This window comes from Ailuropoda melanoleuca, chromosome 7, assembly GCF_002007445.2.
Source record: "Ailuropoda melanoleuca isolate Jingjing chromosome 7, ASM200744v2, whole genome shotgun sequence".
NCBI lineage: Eukaryota > Metazoa > Chordata > Mammalia > Carnivora > Ursidae > Ailuropoda > Ailuropoda melanoleuca.
The window spans coordinates 141,261,341-141,279,779 of NC_048224.1; the positions used below are offsets into that span (position 1 = coordinate 141,261,341).

At 55.9% G+C, this 18,439-nt stretch overlaps 1 protein-coding gene across 3 annotated transcripts in view; it reads right to left on the reverse strand.

The window, feature by feature from the left end:
- Window positions 1-18,439, reverse strand: part of RASA3 (RAS p21 protein activator 3) — a 123,199-nt gene that overhangs the window by 24,338 nt on the left and 80,422 nt on the right. For all 3 annotated transcript variants that reach the window (XR_004626842.1, XM_011233273.3, XM_034665538.1), the window contains exons 6-16: window positions 12,645-12,725; window positions 12,201-12,273; window positions 10,187-10,263; window positions 8,220-8,324; window positions 6,517-6,673; window positions 5,768-5,916; window positions 4,863-4,977; window positions 3,983-4,057; window positions 3,071-3,194; window positions 1,909-2,015; window positions 1,069-1,146 (exon numbers count right to left, since the gene is read on the reverse strand). Coding sequence is in view for 2 of the 3 variants with exons in the window: in XM_011233273.3 (XP_011231575.2) it covers window positions 1,069-1,146; window positions 1,909-2,015; window positions 3,071-3,194; window positions 3,983-4,057; window positions 4,863-4,977; window positions 5,768-5,916; window positions 6,517-6,673; window positions 8,220-8,324; window positions 10,187-10,263; window positions 12,201-12,273; window positions 12,645-12,725 (1,141 nt within the window). In the remaining variant the exon portion in view is untranslated. The remainder of the gene's footprint in view (window positions 1-1,068; window positions 1,147-1,908; window positions 2,016-3,070; window positions 3,195-3,982; window positions 4,058-4,862; window positions 4,978-5,767; window positions 5,917-6,516; window positions 6,674-8,219; window positions 8,325-10,186; window positions 10,264-12,200; window positions 12,274-12,644; window positions 12,726-18,439) is intronic.

Consider the following 18,439-nt stretch of genomic DNA (forward strand, 5'->3'; position numbering starts at 1 on the left):
ATGTGCCCAGCTGTCCCCACATCACCATCGCTACACGTAGTGCCCAATGTCCTCAAACCTGTGTGTCATGACCCTCGGGGCCTGGGAAGGATGCGGCGTGCCGCAGGCTGCCCGTGGAGGAACACGCGGTCCATCCCGGGCAGGAAGTCTGCCTCAGGCACGGACGTCCTCAGATGCTCACGTCTGGGCCCCCGTGGTCTCTGAACCCCCCACGGGAGTGGATGCGCGAGCGGACCCTTTGGGAGCTGGTAACGCACTCCATGCTACTGTGATTGCCCCCTGCCAAAGGTAGGTCTGACGGGATTTCAAACCCACTCGTCTATGACACAGATGAAGTTGTAAAAGTGCCGATGCTTGAGTGCAACACGGCGAGCTGTGAGGGGAGCACGCACGCCCCCCATGTTGCTGAGGAGCGCTCTGGCCGAGGGCCCTGCCCTGCTGGGCACGTGTCGGCCCAAACACAGGAGAGGCTCTGGTCTGGCCGGGCGACTGCTGGGCCTTGGGGGGGATGACTCTGCGGTGCCCCAGGTCACCCTCTTGTCTGTCAAGACCTGGCGTTCCCTAGCAACAGTTGCTCTAGCAACGGGGACTTTTACTTTTGGCGGGGGCCCATGGCATCACTAACCCTTCACTCCAGGGAAGACGCAGGATTTGGACTTTATTCCTCCCCGCTCCCCTTGCCTGGAACACAGTGGGATGAGCCTCCCGCTGGTAGGGGGGATGCTATTTCTTTACTTACTGCTTATTAAGAGACATTGTCCTGTATGCTACCGGCTTGCGAGATGTTATCATAAATCATCACCCCCACAGTGAACCTGTGCTAAGTACGTGATTCACAAAGACAAACTCAGTCTCTAAGGGTAATTTGCCCCCAAACAAAACAGTCTCACAAAGCAAAATTTCAGAGCTCAGCAGGCAAAGAGGAGCTTGCAAGCTGCTAGAACATTCTCTCTACTAAGAGGGTAGGTGGGGACGCCATGTAGGTTTTATTGTTCCTTATCCTTATCACTGTGTTGAACCCACAGTCTCTTTTGTGTTAAAAAGAGATGATTAAAATAAATGACTTACAGATTTTGACTTGGACAAGCTGCCAAGAGTCTGAATAGTCTTGGAGATAAGTGTCAGCGTCCTAGACGTCTGTGGGTCCTATCAGATGGGAAGAAGAAATCCAAGTTTTGTTTCAGTTTTACGGAAATGTTGGGACTGAACCCAGAATTACATGGCCGACAAACGAGTGACATCACCTAAAAGCCACCCCAGCACCGGTGTGCTGCCTGCAGATGAACGCGGGACGGGGAGACGTCCCTCTAGGCTCCTCTGTGGCGAGAGCTCTGGGAGCCGCTCAACACGCACGCTCTCGGGCCTGGACCCCAGGGCTTCCCCAGGGCACCAGGGGGCCCGCAGGGCAGGGTGAGGAGAGTAGCTGCAAACAAGCCCCCAGCCCGACACGCACGAGGGGCATCTTCAAATGAGCAGCTTCCCTGACCAGTTCTGAGTCCCCCAGCAGCCCTACCCGGGTGTCCTGCTTGCCCTTCACACGGCCTGGAGGTTTAATCTAAAACCAGGAAGATGGGAATGGGCCCCTTGAATCCCCTGGCCCTGGACTTCCTGCTGGTGCGTGCCTCAGAGCCTGGCCCCCTGAGGGGCTCAGTAAGTGTTTGTTGATTGAATATGTGACTGAACGTACACAAGATCTTAAGTGTTCCATTTTTCCTAAGGTGGGGAGTGAGAAATCCTGGTCACAGCACCCACCTGTGTTTAGCAGACACAGCAAAGGTGCTAACCTTCCTTGTGGGTAAAGGATTTCACCGCCCGGCCTCCCTCCCTCCTCCAGCAAGGTCGTCACGCACACACCTGCAGGCCTGGGAAGGGGGGTCTTCCAGTTCATGGGGGCTGACGGTCACTTACTGTGTGGTGAGGCGTGAGCTGGAAGAGGTTGGGGGACAGGATGGCAGGAGCGAAAAACCTCAGGAAAATGAAGCCGCTCACAGCCGTGTACCTCACGTCCAGGTCATCTGCGGCCAGGAGGGAGCCGGTCAACGGCCTTCCGGGGAGAGCGGGGAGCCAGCCGGGGGCCTGCCCTCAGCGCGCTGTCCCCGCTCGCGCTCCCCTTCGCCACCACTAACAGTTCAGCCCCTTCTGGGAGTGGGGCTATAACAGACAGGACCTGGCTCGCCAGCTGGGCTGCGAGACTAACCCAAAGAGCGTCTGAGGGCTGGGTGCGCTCGTGAACGGCCCCTCCCAGACACTAGGTGCTCTTTGGTGCTGGAAGGAGCCCACGTGCTCTGAAAGCAGGAGGTCCTGTCCACTGCCAGACAAGCTGAGAGGGGCCCCCGTGGGTGGGTGGGACAGGCCTCCTGTCAGGGCCCCAGGGACTGCTCTGGGGGCTCAGTTTCCCGGAGGCGGCAGGACACATCTGGGCTGACCCACGGGCTCCTCGGGGAAGGATGGGGCAGGGCCGTGGACAGGGCTTGCTGGACAGCGCGGGGAGCCAGGCACCGCACTGCCCCTCCTCAGCCTGCATCCCGGTCCTCAGCTAACCTGACACCTGCCGCTGGGGCAGGACACCTTTGTTTTGCCCGTGGGCAGATCTGCCACTGGCACAACTGAAAAGACGATTCATCCCCGGGATCCCTAAGTCCACAAAGGGCTCATCCTGTCTTTCTTGAAAATGCAGCAAGGCAGACTTGCACGACGTGGGCGCTGAGTACTGCCTCGACCTTCCCGTCAGGACCGTGAAGAACTGGAGAGCCCTGACTGGACTGGAGAGCCCAAACTCACAGAAGTCAATGCTCCATCCCAAATACACCACTGTGACAAAACTCGGCCACCTGGCCTTCCCATCTGGGCCTGGGCCTGGGTTCACCTGGGGGCAGCCGCCGGCAGGACCCAGAGCCCTGGCGGGCAGGAGAGGCATGCCATGTGGGCATGGGCGTGGACCCAGCGGCGATAGCCAGAACCACGTCTGCACGGACTTGGAAACGTCCCTTCTCTGCTTTGAGGTGCCTGGCGGTGGGGACAGGGACCACCCAGCCAGGGGCCGTGGATGTTTTCTGCACCAAAGACTCACCCTGGAAGCGTTTGGCGGCCGCCTCGCGAAGAGAGAAGAAGATGTCACACATGACGGTGGGGCAGCTCACTCCCGACTTGGTGATGACGTGGAAGATTCGGTCCACGTACTGCCGTAGGTTCTCCTGCAACGGGTGCGGGTGGGTCACCCCACCACCCGCTTGGGTCGCTCTCTCCCAGGTCGCCCTGCCGGCCACCAGAGCAGTCCGACCACACCGGGGAAGGAGCAGCTGTGGACAGCCATGGCAGCCGCAGAGGCACTTCCCTCGACGTGCAGAGGGGCCTCTCCAGTGGCAGCAGAGGTCACCAGGGCAAACCCCTGGAGCTCTCCACCACGCTGACCTCATTAACAGATGCAGGGATGCAATTTCCTGGAATGTACCTCCCTGACAGTGAGAACCTGTCTCTTTTCTTCAAAGATGAGAAAAAGGCTTAACCTGAATAAATCCTATGAAAGATTAAAATATGACGGTGACCTGTCCAATCAGGGAGTTTGGCTGTTTTAAAAAACAACCCTACTCCGGGAGGACACAGTGGACACGGCCTGGGTTTGGCACCCACGTCTGTTGCAGCAGGAGGACAGACCAGGCTGGGAAGAAGCCAGGCCATGATCTAGTCTGGGGGGGGGAGGCTCCCGGTCTCCCCAGGAGAAGGGAAGACACAGGAGCTGAGTGTGCCAGGCCAGGAGTGGCACAAGTCTGCAGAAACGGGTCGAGAGCCGAGAGGTGGTGCCACTTCCCAGCAGCGGAAAGGGCTGGTCTTCCCACCGCAGGCTCCGGTGGACACTGCAGAGCACGTCCCAGTAGGGTCCCCACCCCAAATCCTAGAGAGACGCAGAACACCCAAGGCAGCCATGTGCCCAAATCCTGCAGATGGGCGGGCGACTGGCTCCAGACAAATCAGAATTCCTTACCATGTTGTTTTCCAGGTTCTCCCCATCTTTTAGCTTCACGGGGTCGATTTCACAGGATTTGTGGCTCTGGCATATCTGAAAGTGCATTTATGACAAGGAGTGAGCAACACAAACTCCAGGATCACAGGCAGGTGGAGGTTGGGGCATCGGGCTCTGGAGGGACATCAGGAACCACGGCCATCCCCTGTGTGGCCACAGACACAGCCTCGGTCCTTGAGGAACGGAACTTTCTTGAAGACTGCTCCCGGTCCGTGCACGCGGGATCAGGTTTCGTAAAGTTTAACAATGTGGTTACTTCCAAGTGCTGGCAGGTCTCTGCGTATGGACCAAACCGGAACTGCAAGTTTAAACTTGCTTATGTTCCCACATTTGACAAAGCTGTTCTGGGGGAAATGCTACCTGTTCAGGGGTCCCATTACAGGTCAGGCAAGGAACTCAGAGCCATTGGGGGAGGAAGCGCGTGGTGCGTTCGGCTGTGCCTGCCGGCGCATGGGCCGAAACAGGAGGGCCGTGCAGCCGCGGGTGCTCTAGAGAGAATGGCGCCTCACTGACTCAGGAGGACCCACATCTGAAAGAAAGGGGTGTTCTCCGAAGAGCCAGTTTTCCTCTGCGTGTCCTCTGTCTTTAGCAGAAAAAAGCATTTTCTAAAATAAGCATTTTTCAGTTTGAACAAAGGAGGAAGATTCTGGAACACACGGAAGGTCCCTGCGGTGAGGCTGGGAAGGAGGTGGCATGGCGTCCTGCAGTCAGGGTCCCCCGGGGGCCGCACGCTCTGCACAGCTGCCTGCCACTCACGGCAGTGTGGTGCACTGCAGCACCGGGCCTGCGGGGGGCCTGATGCGCCCTCTCCTGGGGGGCCGCAGGGTGGGGCCCCACACACCTCCTCTATGGTGGGCTTCAGGGTCACGTGTAGGTAGTGCATCCCGGCCAGCTTCATCGTCTCGTCAATGCACTTGGATGTCAACGAGTTTCCTCGGAAAATGGTGTTGGGGTCCCTGTAAAACAGTGTGCGAGGCGATTCCATCTCAGACAGCGAAGTGTCGACGGAAGCAGAGCCCCCGCTTGAGCAGACGCCTGTGGACGCAGATACGCTCCCCTGCACAGTCTGCTTCCAGACATTCTAGGAGGACAACGAGACCAAGCCGGGTGCTCCCCGACTGGGCATCCTGAACCCCCAGCCCTACTGTGCACAGCTGTCCGGACACTTCAGCAGAACCCCCACACACCCACGGCCCTGCCCCTTTGTGAGGCCTGGCTCTGCACCAAGTTAATGCTTCTAAGGACCAAACCCGAGGTCAGCATGGGAAGTCCAGCAGGGAAGCAAACGTAACAGGATGGGCTTCCTGCCTTCTCTCAACTAGGGTGCATTCTGGACCTTTCGGAACCAAGAGCTCCAGGGTCGGACTCTTTTTAGCACAACCCATCCCCACAAAGTGGGCACAGGTCCTGGGGCAGCAGTGACCCAGTCCTCTGCTGTGGGCCTAATACTGAAGCCGCCACCCTCAGACCACAAGAACTGGGGCCGCCCCCAAGGCAACCCCTTTCTTGCACTCACCCCTCGGGATTTCTGAGAGAAAAGGTGCATTTTTAAGAAACGGTGTGTCTCTGAAAGAAAAACTGAGCCCTGTCCCAGATCTGCACTCTGATCGGTGCCAAGGGAGACTTCCGCTACGCTGGGGTCACCCAGACCTGCCCCAGCCCAGCCCCTCACCGCTGGGCGGTCACTAACACAGGCTGCAGCCCTTGGGGAGGTGCGGTCGTGGGCAGAGGCTGGGGCTCACTCACTGGGTCCTCTGGACCTCGGCGTTGGCAATGGCGCTGATGAAGGGCACCACCCTGCCGTAATGCAGGAAGAACCGCACGAGCGGGACGGCTGCCTCCTGCTTCTCCCTGCAGACCTCACCCAGGACGTGCGCCGCGGATGCCGACACTGGCTGTGGGAAGGGAGGCACCGTGGAACCCCAGCGCGAGCCCCCCAAGGCCGGGGCGGGCTGCAGACCCCCACTTCCCACCTGGCATGGTCAGTGGCTTGGTGGTGCCAGGTCACCACACCGGGGGCCCAGACTCCCACCCTGTCCTGTGGTGCCTCTCCCACCAAGGTAAGCAAAAAACCATATATTCCCTGAAACCCACATCAAAGCCTCCAATGTGCACATGTACTGCAGGTATATTCTTGGAGGACCCTCCCACCCAACTCCAAATCTGGCCCTGGGGGCGGTGACCTCAGGGTCACAAACAAGTCAGAAACTGAGGGCCTTGCTGGCTTGCCACAGGGCTCTAACTGAAGCTGGGGTGTGGAGGGTGGGGTGGGGGCTCCCACCCTCCCAGCAAAGGGAGATGTAGATATTTCTGGGCACAGAGCATGCTTGGGGGACGATATGCAGGGGACAGTCACCCACCAGGAGCTGGCAGCCCAGATGCAGGGCCAGAGGTGGGCAGGCTCGGTGCCTTGTAGGGGACAGTCGTGGAGGTCTGGCTCGTTCGCAGTGTTTACAGGTGGCCGAGGGCATGGCAGGTGCACTGCACACAGGTACCTCCACGTCCGCAGACCTCAACAGCAGGTCCCGCAGCGAGCTGTAGTAGTCGGAGGAGAAGACATGGTCCTCGGTGTACACCACGTTCAGCCGCAGGGACCCCAAGTCCCCCGGCTTCAGGCTCTTGCTGCCGTTGTCTCGGGGCTGAAGGAAGTACCTGGGCACAGGACACACAGAAAGGGCAGGGTGAGGCGGCAGCACCTTCCAGGGTCTGGTTCCCTCCAGCACGTGCCTGCAGCTGTTGGTCGCCCGTCATGGGCTGTGCCGGGGTCTGAGGCAGGCACACAGAGCAATTCCCTGCACCCCGGGGTGTTCCCCACCTGACTCCCGCTGCAGGGTGTGTGGATGGGGGGTGTTTCTCGGGGGAGACCCCCCCTGCAGGGTCCCAGTGTCAGGGCATGGTCAGTCATTCCCTACGGCACCCCCACAACACACAGGGTCCAGGTGCCAGAAGCCTTTTCAATGGGAGACCCCCTGCAGGATCTGTGCCCTGGGGCACCCCTCACATTATGTTTCCACTGGGGCTGATTATACAGAGCCAAGACATAGAAGTTGAGGCGGGAAAGCAGGAAGGATGGAAGGAGTGAGAGGATGAGAAGGGGGAGATGAGAAAGTAGTTAAGGGAAACTGCAGTAAAATCATGTATCTGTGGAGATGACTACCGGACAACGGCTCACAGTAAGAGCAAAGCTGCGTTAATTCTGATAAATGTGTGGTAGAGCTCCCGGCAGCAGAGGGATTGGTGACGTGTGCTGGTAGCCAGACAGACCACCAGAGTACGTGGCCACTCTCGGTGCTTTCTCATTGGACACTCTTAGGTCCCAACCCTTGTGGCCATGCAGGACCCCTGTGTGCTCGGAGCTGACGGGCCACGCAGCCTGAGATGGGATGTAGGCAGCTTGCTCTGGCTGAGGCACCTGGCCACCTGAGGTCCTGGGTGGGCATCCACTGGGCTGGACATAAGGATGTCCCATCTTGGTTACAGGGCTAGAAGTGCTCGCAGCAGGAACAGAACCCAGCTGGGGGCTATGCTGACAGCGTCCTCACAGAATTAAAGACAAATTCCAGTGTCCCGGGGATAGTGAACTGACAGTAGGCCCAACACACAAAAATCTGTAGACGTGCAGGGCTCTGGTATGTGGCATATGGCCTGTGACCACACCATGTCCCCATCTCGCGTCTGTTAAAGGAGATGCTTGTGTCTGTGCCGTGCTATAAAGTGATTTACAAAATGATCCGGAAATAAAACAAAGGCACATAAGTAAGGCTGGAGGCAGAGCTCAAGGAGATTTGCCTGGAAAAACACCTTTGCTTCCTTCCTCAGTGGGTGACACCAGGGATGACGGGCCACGGGACAGGCCTGGTGTGGCAGGGCTCCCAGGAGTCCCAGTGGCCTGTGCTCCCTGCTCAGGCCCGTTCTCAAAGCGGTGAGGCTCTCACGGCCCTGCCCCATCTCTGTCAAGGCCCTCAGCCACCATCCTTGCCATCTCCCCTCCGCCCACCAAAATGGCAGCCATGCACCTCCTTGTGCTATTTCCCACCTGCAACCCCATCACCTCACCAGAGCGAACTGGGACCACGTGCAAAACCACCGCAGGTGGCTAGCAGGAGCCGACCTGTGCCTCCCCATTCTGTCTGCTCAGCAGCAGCTCCGTCCGTCCGCCCGCCAGGAGGACATGGCGCCAGGAGCACAGCCACCTTACCAGGCTTCATAGCAGCTGGACTGGCGGAGCACATTCAGCGGAACCCTCAGCTCTCCCAGAAACTCATCTCCAAATTTCAAGTTGCTGGCATTCCAGAGGTCAACTCTGAAAAACAGCCAACGGGACACAGATCTCCATGAGGGACGGCCTAGGGAGGGCAGGTGGACAGCCGGCTCCTCGGCTTCCCCAGGAGCGTCTGGGGCGGGATGGAGCCCCACGGATCAGTCTCGGTGAGGAGCAACACTGATGGAGGACATCTGAAATGTGAGGTCAACGCCGGACATGCCTCTGGCATGAAGACGGGTATTTCCCCAGGCCTCGGGGGCAGGGAGAGGAGCTGGAGGCCCGGTGTCAGGGTGAGGGGCCTTCTGTCTCCTCAACAGCATGGGAAGAGAGCGCACTTGGGTGGAACTCTCACCGTTCCCTCTGACTTGGGGCCGTGGCGACGGTGCGTGTGTGACAGATGGGAGCATGGACGGAGGGACGGTGCTCCCTGTACTAACAAGCAAACATCCGGCACCACACAGTAAATACCTCGACCAGAGCTCACACTATGAGCTGAAAGTCTAAGACCAGTGCTCACCACACTTGGCGGTCAGGGGAAAATTCTAGAAGACCACATCAGCCCTCTGTGGCCCCTGAGGTCCAAGCAGGAGCTGCAGGCACCGTGGAAGGTACGGGAGTGCTACAGGAACACGGGTGCGTCAGGGACACGGCGGGGGGGACAGCGGCCCCGTGGCACTTTTAGAATAAAGAGAGTGGAACCTTTAATTCGCCAGGCAACACCTTAGCAATAGGACCAAAAGCTGCCAGGCTGTCTTCTCTTCTTTTTAATAAGAGCAATACTTAAAAGCATTTTCGGTTTGTCTGCTTAAATACAACAGCTGGGACTTCGCTCTCGATTTTAGAGCCCAGTCTCGTATAAACACTTCTATTTCTGAGCGGGAAAGGGGAGCCGTGTGTCTGAGGGGCAGCTGGTGTACAGCCACACCTCCAGCACGGCCTCTGACCGCCACTGGGACTTCCACTCAACCAGGGGCTCCCCGCTCTGACCGCCACTGGCACTTCCAGACACTCAACCAGGGGCTCCCCGCTCTGACCGCCACTGGGACTTCCAGACACTCAACCAGGGGCTCCCTGTGCTGCTGGTTCTTTGAAATGGAAGATTTAAACTGGAAACACATAAGGCCTGTGTGTGTGGAGGCCAGCCTCCCTCAGCGCTTGAAGCCACAAGAGGAACAAAGAAACGGCCCTAGGGTCCCACACTGGGGGAAGGGAAGGGCCGCGGCGCATGCCCCGCACCCGCCCGAGCTCTGTCCCCCAACAGAACACATACAGTATCCCAGTCAAGCCTCAGGTACCCCAGGAACCCTTGAGCCCAGGAAACCAGACTGCAAAGCAGATCAGACCTGCAGGATTCCTCAGGGTCAGCCCCCGCCCAGGACGACAGGAGAGGATGCCCCCACTTAGGGTCTCTCCCGGCCCCTTGTGCTGGGAGAGGCGCGGCTGGCGGGCGTGAGGCCTCCCGAGGCTCCTGGGACTGATGTGGCTGGACCTCCGGCGTGCTCTCCTACAGACCTGTGCGCGCTGAGGGCTTTACTGCAAGGACCCCAAAGCAGCAGGACCAGGTGCTAGGGGCTAGGCCAGTGGGTAGATGGAGCCTCACACACACTGAGCAGCATAAAGCCACTGACCTCCCCTCTCAGAAGGCACTGTGAAGTGAACTCTGAAACCACCTCTGTCCCTTGCGTAAGTAAGCGTCCTCTCAGCCAGCCCCTGAATCTCTGGCAAGTTCACGGCTCTCGCTTCAAACCAACCCCCCATGACCTAGTATTGAAGTTACCAGAAAACTGCAAATCCCTTTCTTTCGCTTCCCTTATGTTTAGAAACAAAACAAAAACAAACAGAAGAGGTGAGTCCAGACTGAGCTGCTAAGCAGGAGCCTGGAAACCCTGGTTCTCACTCACCGGATTTCAAGTTTGTCCACGTCCTCCTCCTCGAAGTCAAAGTGGGACTTTCGGCTGTAGCTGCAGGGTCTGGTCACCTGGAGGTGCAGACGGGAGGAAGCCTGTGGGCACCACACCCCTGGCCGCTGAGCACCCCACGTGCTGGCCACCCCCGGGCCCAGGGAAAGGCTGGGAGCCCCCGGAGCAGAGGTGGGGTCCCGGCCTGCAGCACGTCTGGAGCCCCTTCTCCAGGGGGATGGTGGGCAGGGCTCGGCCTCATCAACCTCCCAGCACCGCTGCCTCCCCACTCCAAGCACCTGGTTCTGCTCCCTCCCTCCTCGGCCCCAAAGCTCCAGCTGCCTCCCCTCCCGCCCTCCTCCCTGTTTGCTCCTCCCCGACCCGCCCATCTCAGCACCTCCGCCCTTACAGCCCGTGCTTCTACCCGCAAGCAGGGCTCCCGTCCAGCCACCGCCCAGCTTGGCCCCAGCCTCATCCACCTTCAGCCGAGGCTTCTGAAGGCCCCTCAGAGCACCCACTGGCTCCCCTCGTCCAGCACACGGGAGTCTTTCTACAACCTGCACGCCCTGCCCAGTTCACCACTGGGCCTTTTCCTCACCCAGGCCCATGCTGGGAAGCCTGAAGGTGACTCTGAAATGCCACCTCCTCCAGGAAGTCCCCCAGAGCCTCCACCACCTAATGCAGCTCACTGTCTGGCTTCCAGCATGGTGGGCCAGGGCTTCTGCGTGGTACCGAATGTGCCTACTGAGCAAAGGGAGATGGCTTTAACAGAACTTTAAATAACTTCTAGCCATTACCCTGGAGGAAATGGTTTGGAGACTACTTCCTGTTGAACTCCTGTAGGAGGCTGTCTGCTAGCCCAAAGCCAGCCACTGGGACTCCAATGCCAGGGGCTCGGACTCAGGCTAAGTCAGAACTGCGGTGGTCGAAACAGAAAGTGGTGCAGAGAACCTGACAAGGGGGTTTTAGGTGTCAAGCAGGGCTCAGCCCTTTGAGTCTAAGACCATAAACTCCAAACAGAAGCATGTTCCAAGGTCCTGTGGTCTGAGGCTGTGAGAGAAGCAGGTGTCAGGTGGGCCCTAATCAGCAGCACTGAGGGCCCACGTCTGGACCTTCCCTGGGATCCTGCAGGATGTAGTTCTGTGTTCAGCTCTTTCTGGGGCTTGTGAAATTAATCTAGTGAGTTGCAAACCACGTTTTTACAGAGTGAAATATTAGTATATAACATAGAAAGTGGGTGTCGCTGTCCGGGTAGCCCACGTGACAGTGAAAAGCCCATGCTTGACAGTGTCCTGTATTCAACACATGCTCGGGAAGTGCTGACCTCAGCTATTCTAGCAGCAGGGACAAGAAAGGCAGGTGCTGCTTGCAGTGCAGAATGCGTATTAAAAACGGTTCTTTACTATCTGCTTCCGACTCCCTCCCTGCCTCTGGAGCCCTGGCATGAATCCCCCTTGAGAGGAGGCTGACCATACCAGCTTCCTGCCTGACCTCGCGTTTCTTGGAAACCAGTGTCTGCACACGGCTATGAACTAAGCATGTCCTTCTGGGCAGGAGATGACGCTATGCCCTCTGTACTCCGACACACACCCCCTCCCTCAGCTGCCCACGAACCCTGACTGCTGACCTCTGGCCTTCTAGAAACCCCAGTCAGAAGACGTCCAGGTTCTGCATGTGAGCTCCTTGGTTCATTTTCCAAAACTGCCCCTTCTCACACCAACCTCACCCTACATCTAGACGCCCACTCTGTTTCAGCCTCACGATGCCCTTCCCAGACTCTACTCAGGCATCACCATTCTGGGAGCACGTGTGCTATTCCACCAGGCAGGACTGGTGCCTGCTGGCTTGCTGGTCCTCAAGGCCACTGATGTAGCAGTCACTTGGCCAAGTGCATAGTCCCGTCCTGCCACGCTTCTCTGCTTGGTGGCAGACTCAGGAAGACAGGACTGGAGCCTGTCTGAGTCCTGAGACCCAGGACTGGGTCTCAATGTGACATTCATGCCACTAAAATACCAACCTCAAAATAAAACACTTCATCAAACTGGGGGTTGTCGGTCCTCTTCTTCACTTTTGTCTTCTTTGCTTCCGATCTGTAATCAAGGAGGAAGGGTTAAGATTAAAACCAACACTGCTGACCGCAAATCTTTCCGCCTGAAGACCGAGCGATCAAACGCGCAAGTAACTTACGGCCTTTACTTATTAATATTTCTGTTTGTCTCCAACCCAGATGGTATGCAAATCAGGAACCTTTACTGAGCCAAAAATGCCCAATGTGGCGAACACCGGGGCTTTTCTTACAGAGCCATTTTAGGGCAATAGAGGAAACAGGAGTAAGTCAGAGCGACACTTCCCACTGCACAGCCTACCCTGCATTTTTCTGGGATCCTCAGCATCATCACGGCTGGCCAATACTCACCGTCAAGGCCCGGAGGCTGCGGGCAGGTGCGGGCAGGGTACTTGCCTGTATGGTCCTGCTAGAGTCACAGTCGCGTAAGGGTCACACTGCCCATTCACGATGGGGAGGCCTTGGCACTCGAGGATGCTGAGGAGAGAGGCAGGGGGTGTCAGGAGCGGGAGGTGAGGGGTCCCCAGGCAGCGTCGCAAGACTGCTCTGAGGTCGCAGAGGGCAGCTGTCTCAACAACCTGGGCCAAGAGCCCTGAGTTCTGGGTGGTGTTGGTCACCCACTGCCCAGAAGCTCCTGTCTAATCAACAGTGATGGGCGCACCGATTAGCAATCAGAGGACATCTGGGGGCAGGAGACTCGAGTGCTGCATTCAGGACAAAGCTGTCTTAGCTGAGGAGGACAGGCTCCTGGTGCCTCCCATGAGCGATGCCACGGCCTTCACTTCCTGGGAGCCAACCATAGTTCAAGAGCTTTTCGGGACTCATGAGTGCACCTCTCCAACAGGCTGACAAAGTAGGTGCTATGGCAAAGCCATGTTACAGGAGGAAAAATGGGGGCCCCAACAACGGAGAGGGCTTGCAGATCTAGCCTGTGCACGACCTCCATGTCACGCGTGCCTCCCAGCAGCAGAAGACACCCCAGTGTCAGGCTTTCCTCATGCCCGATCCCTCCTACAGGTCCTGGTTCCCGGTTCGCTTTCACTTCTGGAGCACAGCTGGCTGGACAAGTTCTGGGACCACCGTTGCAGTAACCCTGGCGTCTCTGCCATCCCTGGGTGTGCTCCTGCGGACTGCTCCTTCTCCAGGTTGTGGCTCACATCGTCCTGTTCCCTGGCACGCCGATTTTGAGTGCATGCGGCTGTTACGAATTTCAGGTTGCTGGTGTCCAGATGAGTTGCCTTCTGAAGAACAGAGCTGATCGGTGGTGAAGGGTCTCTTGGTGCAGACTGATCAGGGCAATTCTCGTCTGACGCTTTGTCGGGGTGGCGGGGGGGGCGCCAGCCGCCTCTGTCCGGGGACGGTTTGGCCCCATTGCATAGGTGTGGCCCTCCCAGAGTCTGCGCTGAGCCCGCAGTGGGAGCAAGGATCTCCACTGGGCTGGCAGAGAGTCAAATGCCTCCCAGCCCCACACAAGCCCCTCAACTACAGCCCCATGCTCTGCCCAAACCCGTGGCGCTGGCTATATTCACACAGGCTTGCAGAGCGCTGGGAAGACCCCTCCTCTCCAGAACACATCTGCAGCAAACTCAGACCCCCAGCTGTAATCTCTGTCTCCCCACCCACCTCCAGGCTCCCCCTGGGACACCTCCTGCCCCTTGCCACCCACACACCTGCAGGACACGACCAGGACCACGGCGGCTCCTCTGTCTGCTTCCCTTACTTGGGGTCACAGAGTTAAAATGCCAGTTGCCCAACATCCAAAATGTTCCACTCCCCCAGCACTCAGCGCCTTAGTTGTCTGTGGTGGGACAGGGGGTCCGGGTCCCAGGGTCCCATCGTGGTAGGACAGTCCCACTCCCAACGAGGAACATCAGTTTGGCTATAGAGATGCGCGATCCCTTTCCCCGAATACCCGAATGCTCAGCTTCTCCGGGCCACTGGGGAGTCCACAACAACCGGGTTCTCTCACTCCTTCCTAAGCCAAGCGATCTTCTGCCCCCTCAGGGAGTTAGCTTCTAACACTGACCAGAATATTTCTTTCTGGTTGAGGGGTTTGTTTCCTTCATTTCTCCTTCATGGTGCTTACAGCCCTTTGAGGTGCTGTCATGCTGGGCCCCACGATGTCAGCCTTCCCTGATATTTCCAACTCTTTACTCTTACTCTGCTTTACGAAATATTTCTGGGTTTCTCTCCTAGATTACTGACTCGGTCTTTGGTTATCTTCTTTCCTTCATTAACTCATTATTAAGGAAATATTTATTCATCCATTATATCATCATGAAACGAATATTTGTTGAGATCTTATCCGTGGCAGGTACATTTCCAGGAATGGAAGCTCAGGTGTGGGGAAGCTCGGGTGTGCTCACCGGCACAGTAGTGAACGGCACGACAGTAAACACGTACCATGAAATTGTCACATGCGGCAATGCAGAGGAGAAAAGAAACTAGGAACAACGGAGAAACACAAGTTGGTGGTCGACCTGTTGGGTGCTGAAGCCTCTGGGAGACAGTGGCTATGGTCTGAAGGACAAGAGAGTTGGGGGGATAGAGGACCCCAGAGGGCAGCAGCTCTGGGATGGTGGGCAAACAGCTTGCTCAGACGTGCAGGGGGGCCCACGCCCTCTCCCTGAGCAATGACCCCAGCTCCACGCAAACACGTTTTTATTACACTCACTTGTTGATCAAGAAGAAGGGTTAGACGGTAACTGTGCCACATCTCAGATCCTCAGAGATAATGGGTTTTCACACTGTGAGGCTGGCCCAAGCCCGTGCTAACCTTTGAGAGGCCAGGGCATGAGGGGAGGACCCATACAAATAACCACGTATGATTCCGGACAAACGCCAGCATAGATGCTACTACCGCAACGTGATACAAGGAGATGATATGCAGAGAAAGTCAGGAGTGCAGGGTGTCACGCGTCTGGGGAGATTCTGCTAGCTCTGGACGCCAGGATTTGGGTCCAGAGCCCTCTGCATCCCAGGTGGAGTGGCCACTGTCTCCTATTCCACCCTGGAAGTCCCAGGTGCACACAACAGACTTGGCTCTAAGAAAGAAAGTGGTAAAAGACAAGCACGACTGCCACATTAGAGGAAAACGTGTAGCCGAAAACGTCCACGTCAAAGAAGAAGAAAAGATCACAAATCAATAACCTAAACTTCCACCTTAAGAAACCAGAACAAGATGAGCAAGAAGCCCACACAGGCAGAAAGAAGGGAGCCGTACAGATAATGAAACAGAGAACAAACAAGACAGAACAAGTGGGGCCTCTGGGAAGGTCCGCAGACTCAACACACCTGTAGCCAGGCTTACCGAGAGACCGAAGACTCAGATTACTAAAACCAGGAATGAGAGGGGCATTTCTAATGAGCTTACAGAAACAAAGCCATGTTTTAAAAAGATTACGGAAGAGCTGACCGCGAGGACGGACCGTGGCAGCGCTGGAAGGGCTCGCACCGCTAACTCCCCAAGCTGTTCTATAGCTTGAACGCAGCTGCTGTCAAAATGCCGGCTGCTGCTGTTGCGGAAATTAACATGTTGACCCTAAAACTCATATGGAAATGAAAAGGGCTCAGGATAGCCGAAGATCGCAAAAGGAGGACCAAGACAGAAGACTCACACTTCCTGATTTCAGAACTTACCCCAAATCTGAAGCGGCCGAGACCGTGTGGTACCAGCACGGGGACGGGCACACAGGGCAATGGAACGGAACCGAGCCCACGCATCAGTCCATCCATTTATTAGAGTCCAGGGACAATTCGCTGGGAGAGGATGGACTTCTCCACAAATGGTGCCGAGACAACCGGATAGTTAAAAGGAAAGGAATCCATGCTGACCCTACCTAATGCCACTTATAAAAAAATTAATTCCCAATGTACTGAGGTCCTAAAGGTGAGAACTAAAACTGTGGAAACGTTAGAAGGAAAACACAGCTGTCAATCTTCACGATCTCAGATTAGGAAAAGATTTCTTAGAAATCTACGTAACACACAGGAAACAACAGACGAAAGAGATCAGGGTTTTAAGACTCTTGTATTACAAAAGACGTTATCAAGAAAGTGAAGACAAACAACAGAATGACAGAAAATGCTTTCGAGTCATACACTTGACCACAGTCTTGTATCCAGAATGTATGGAAAATTCCTATAAGTTAATAATAAAATACTAATAACCCAATTAAAAAATCAGTGAAGGACTTGAACAGACATTTCTTTAGAGAAGATACAGAGCCGGCCAACAAGGACAGGAAAGCATGGTCAACACCGTTTAGGGAAATGTGAATCAATGCCACTTCGCACCCACTAGGAGGCTGCAGAAACACACGGCAAGGATCAGGGTGAGCGAGGGTGTGGAGGAACAGGAGCCGTCACACGCTGCCGGCCCTGTGAATGGGGCCGCCACCGTGAGAAACACTCGGGCACTTTCTTGAAAACTTAAACAGAGCTGAGATAGACACACTACTCCCCTCCTGTGTGACGTACCCAAGTGAAACGAAAGCAAGCCCGTACAGACATTCGTACGAGAACGTTCACAGCAGCAGCACTCACAATGGCCAAAACGTCTACCAGTGGATGATGGATAAGGAAACGTGGCGTACCTACAAATGTATGTTATTCAGCCTTTAACAGGATGGGCTCTCCAACGCCCGCCGCGGCGTGAACAAACCTCGAAGATGCCACGCTCGGTGAGACGCCAGTCACAAAGAGCCACATGTTATGTGATTCCATGTAGACAAAACGTCCAGAACAGGCAAATCCACAGAGGTAGACCAGTGGTTCCCAGGGGCCGGGGAGGGCGATGGGGTATGAAGGGCACAGGATTTCCTTTTCAGGGTGATGAAATGTTCTGGGACTGGACAGTGCTTAGTGGTGATGGTTGCACAACCTTGTGAATGTACTCAAGTGTACACTTTAAAACGCTGGATTTTATCATATGTGAAGGATATTTTTTAGTGAAGAAAAATGGACAGGGGGAGGCAGGGTGAAGAAGGAAAAGCCAGTGGTCTGTCAGACACTTCTGACTCCCTTGACTGGAGGACACAAGCCCCTGTGGGACTCTGTGGCACCCCCACTCTTTCTTCCTCACTGCATCGCAATGGGGGACCCGTCTGCCCTGGGATCCTGAGCGAAGTGTACTTGTGTGTGTGACCGTGTGTGCCAATGGGTGCGCAGCAGTCACCAGTGTGCATACTAGCACTGTGCTAGCGTGTACAAGTGTGTGCTAGCATGTAAAAGTGTGTGCTAGCATGCGTACTAGTGCGTAATAGCGTGCATACTAGCACTGTGCTAGCGTGTATGAGTGTGTGCTAGCGTGTACAAGTGTGTGCTAGCATGCATACTAGTGCATAATAGCGTGCATACTAGCACTGTGCTAGCGTGTACAAGTGTGCTATTGTGTGTATGAGTGTGTGCTAGCATGCGTACTAGTGTGTAATAGCGTGTATACTAGCACTGTGCTAGCGTGTACGAATGTGTGCTATTGTGTGTATGAGTGTGTGCTAGCATGCGTACTAGTGCGTAATAGCGTGTATACTAGCACTGTGCTAGCATGTGTACGAGTGTGTGCTAGCATGTGTACGAGTGTGTGCTAGCATGCATACTAGTGCGTAATAGCGTGTACACTAGCATTGTGCTAGCATGTAGTAGTGTGCACACTAGTGTGTGCTAGCGTGCACACTAGACTGCTAGCATGTACTAGTATGTGGTAGTGTGTGTACTAATGTGTACTCGGCATGTTCATGTGTGCTGGTACAGGTACTAGTATGTGCTGGTGTGTACCAGGTGTGCTAATGTATCAGAAGTATGTACAAGTATATACTAGTGTGTATATTAGTGTGAAGTCATGCATGCCAGTGTGTGCTAACATGTGTGCCAGCATGCATGCTAGCATGTGTACTAGTGTGTGCTAGCATGTATGCTAGTGTTTGTACTAGTGTGTGCACTAACATGTGTACTAGTTTGTGCTAGCACGTTACTAACGTGTGACGGTGTGCACAGTAGTGTGTGTGCTAGTGTGTGTGTACTAGCGTGTGTACTAGTATGCACTAGGAAGAAGCAAGAGGGATTCCACCACAAAGATGCAGGAACCAAGCAAATCCCTGGTGCTTTAACTAAGGAGACTTCCACAGGGAAGTGTCTAAGGATCTTCCATGGTTGGCGGGGGCTCTGGGGGGGGTGGAGACAGGTGGGGACGG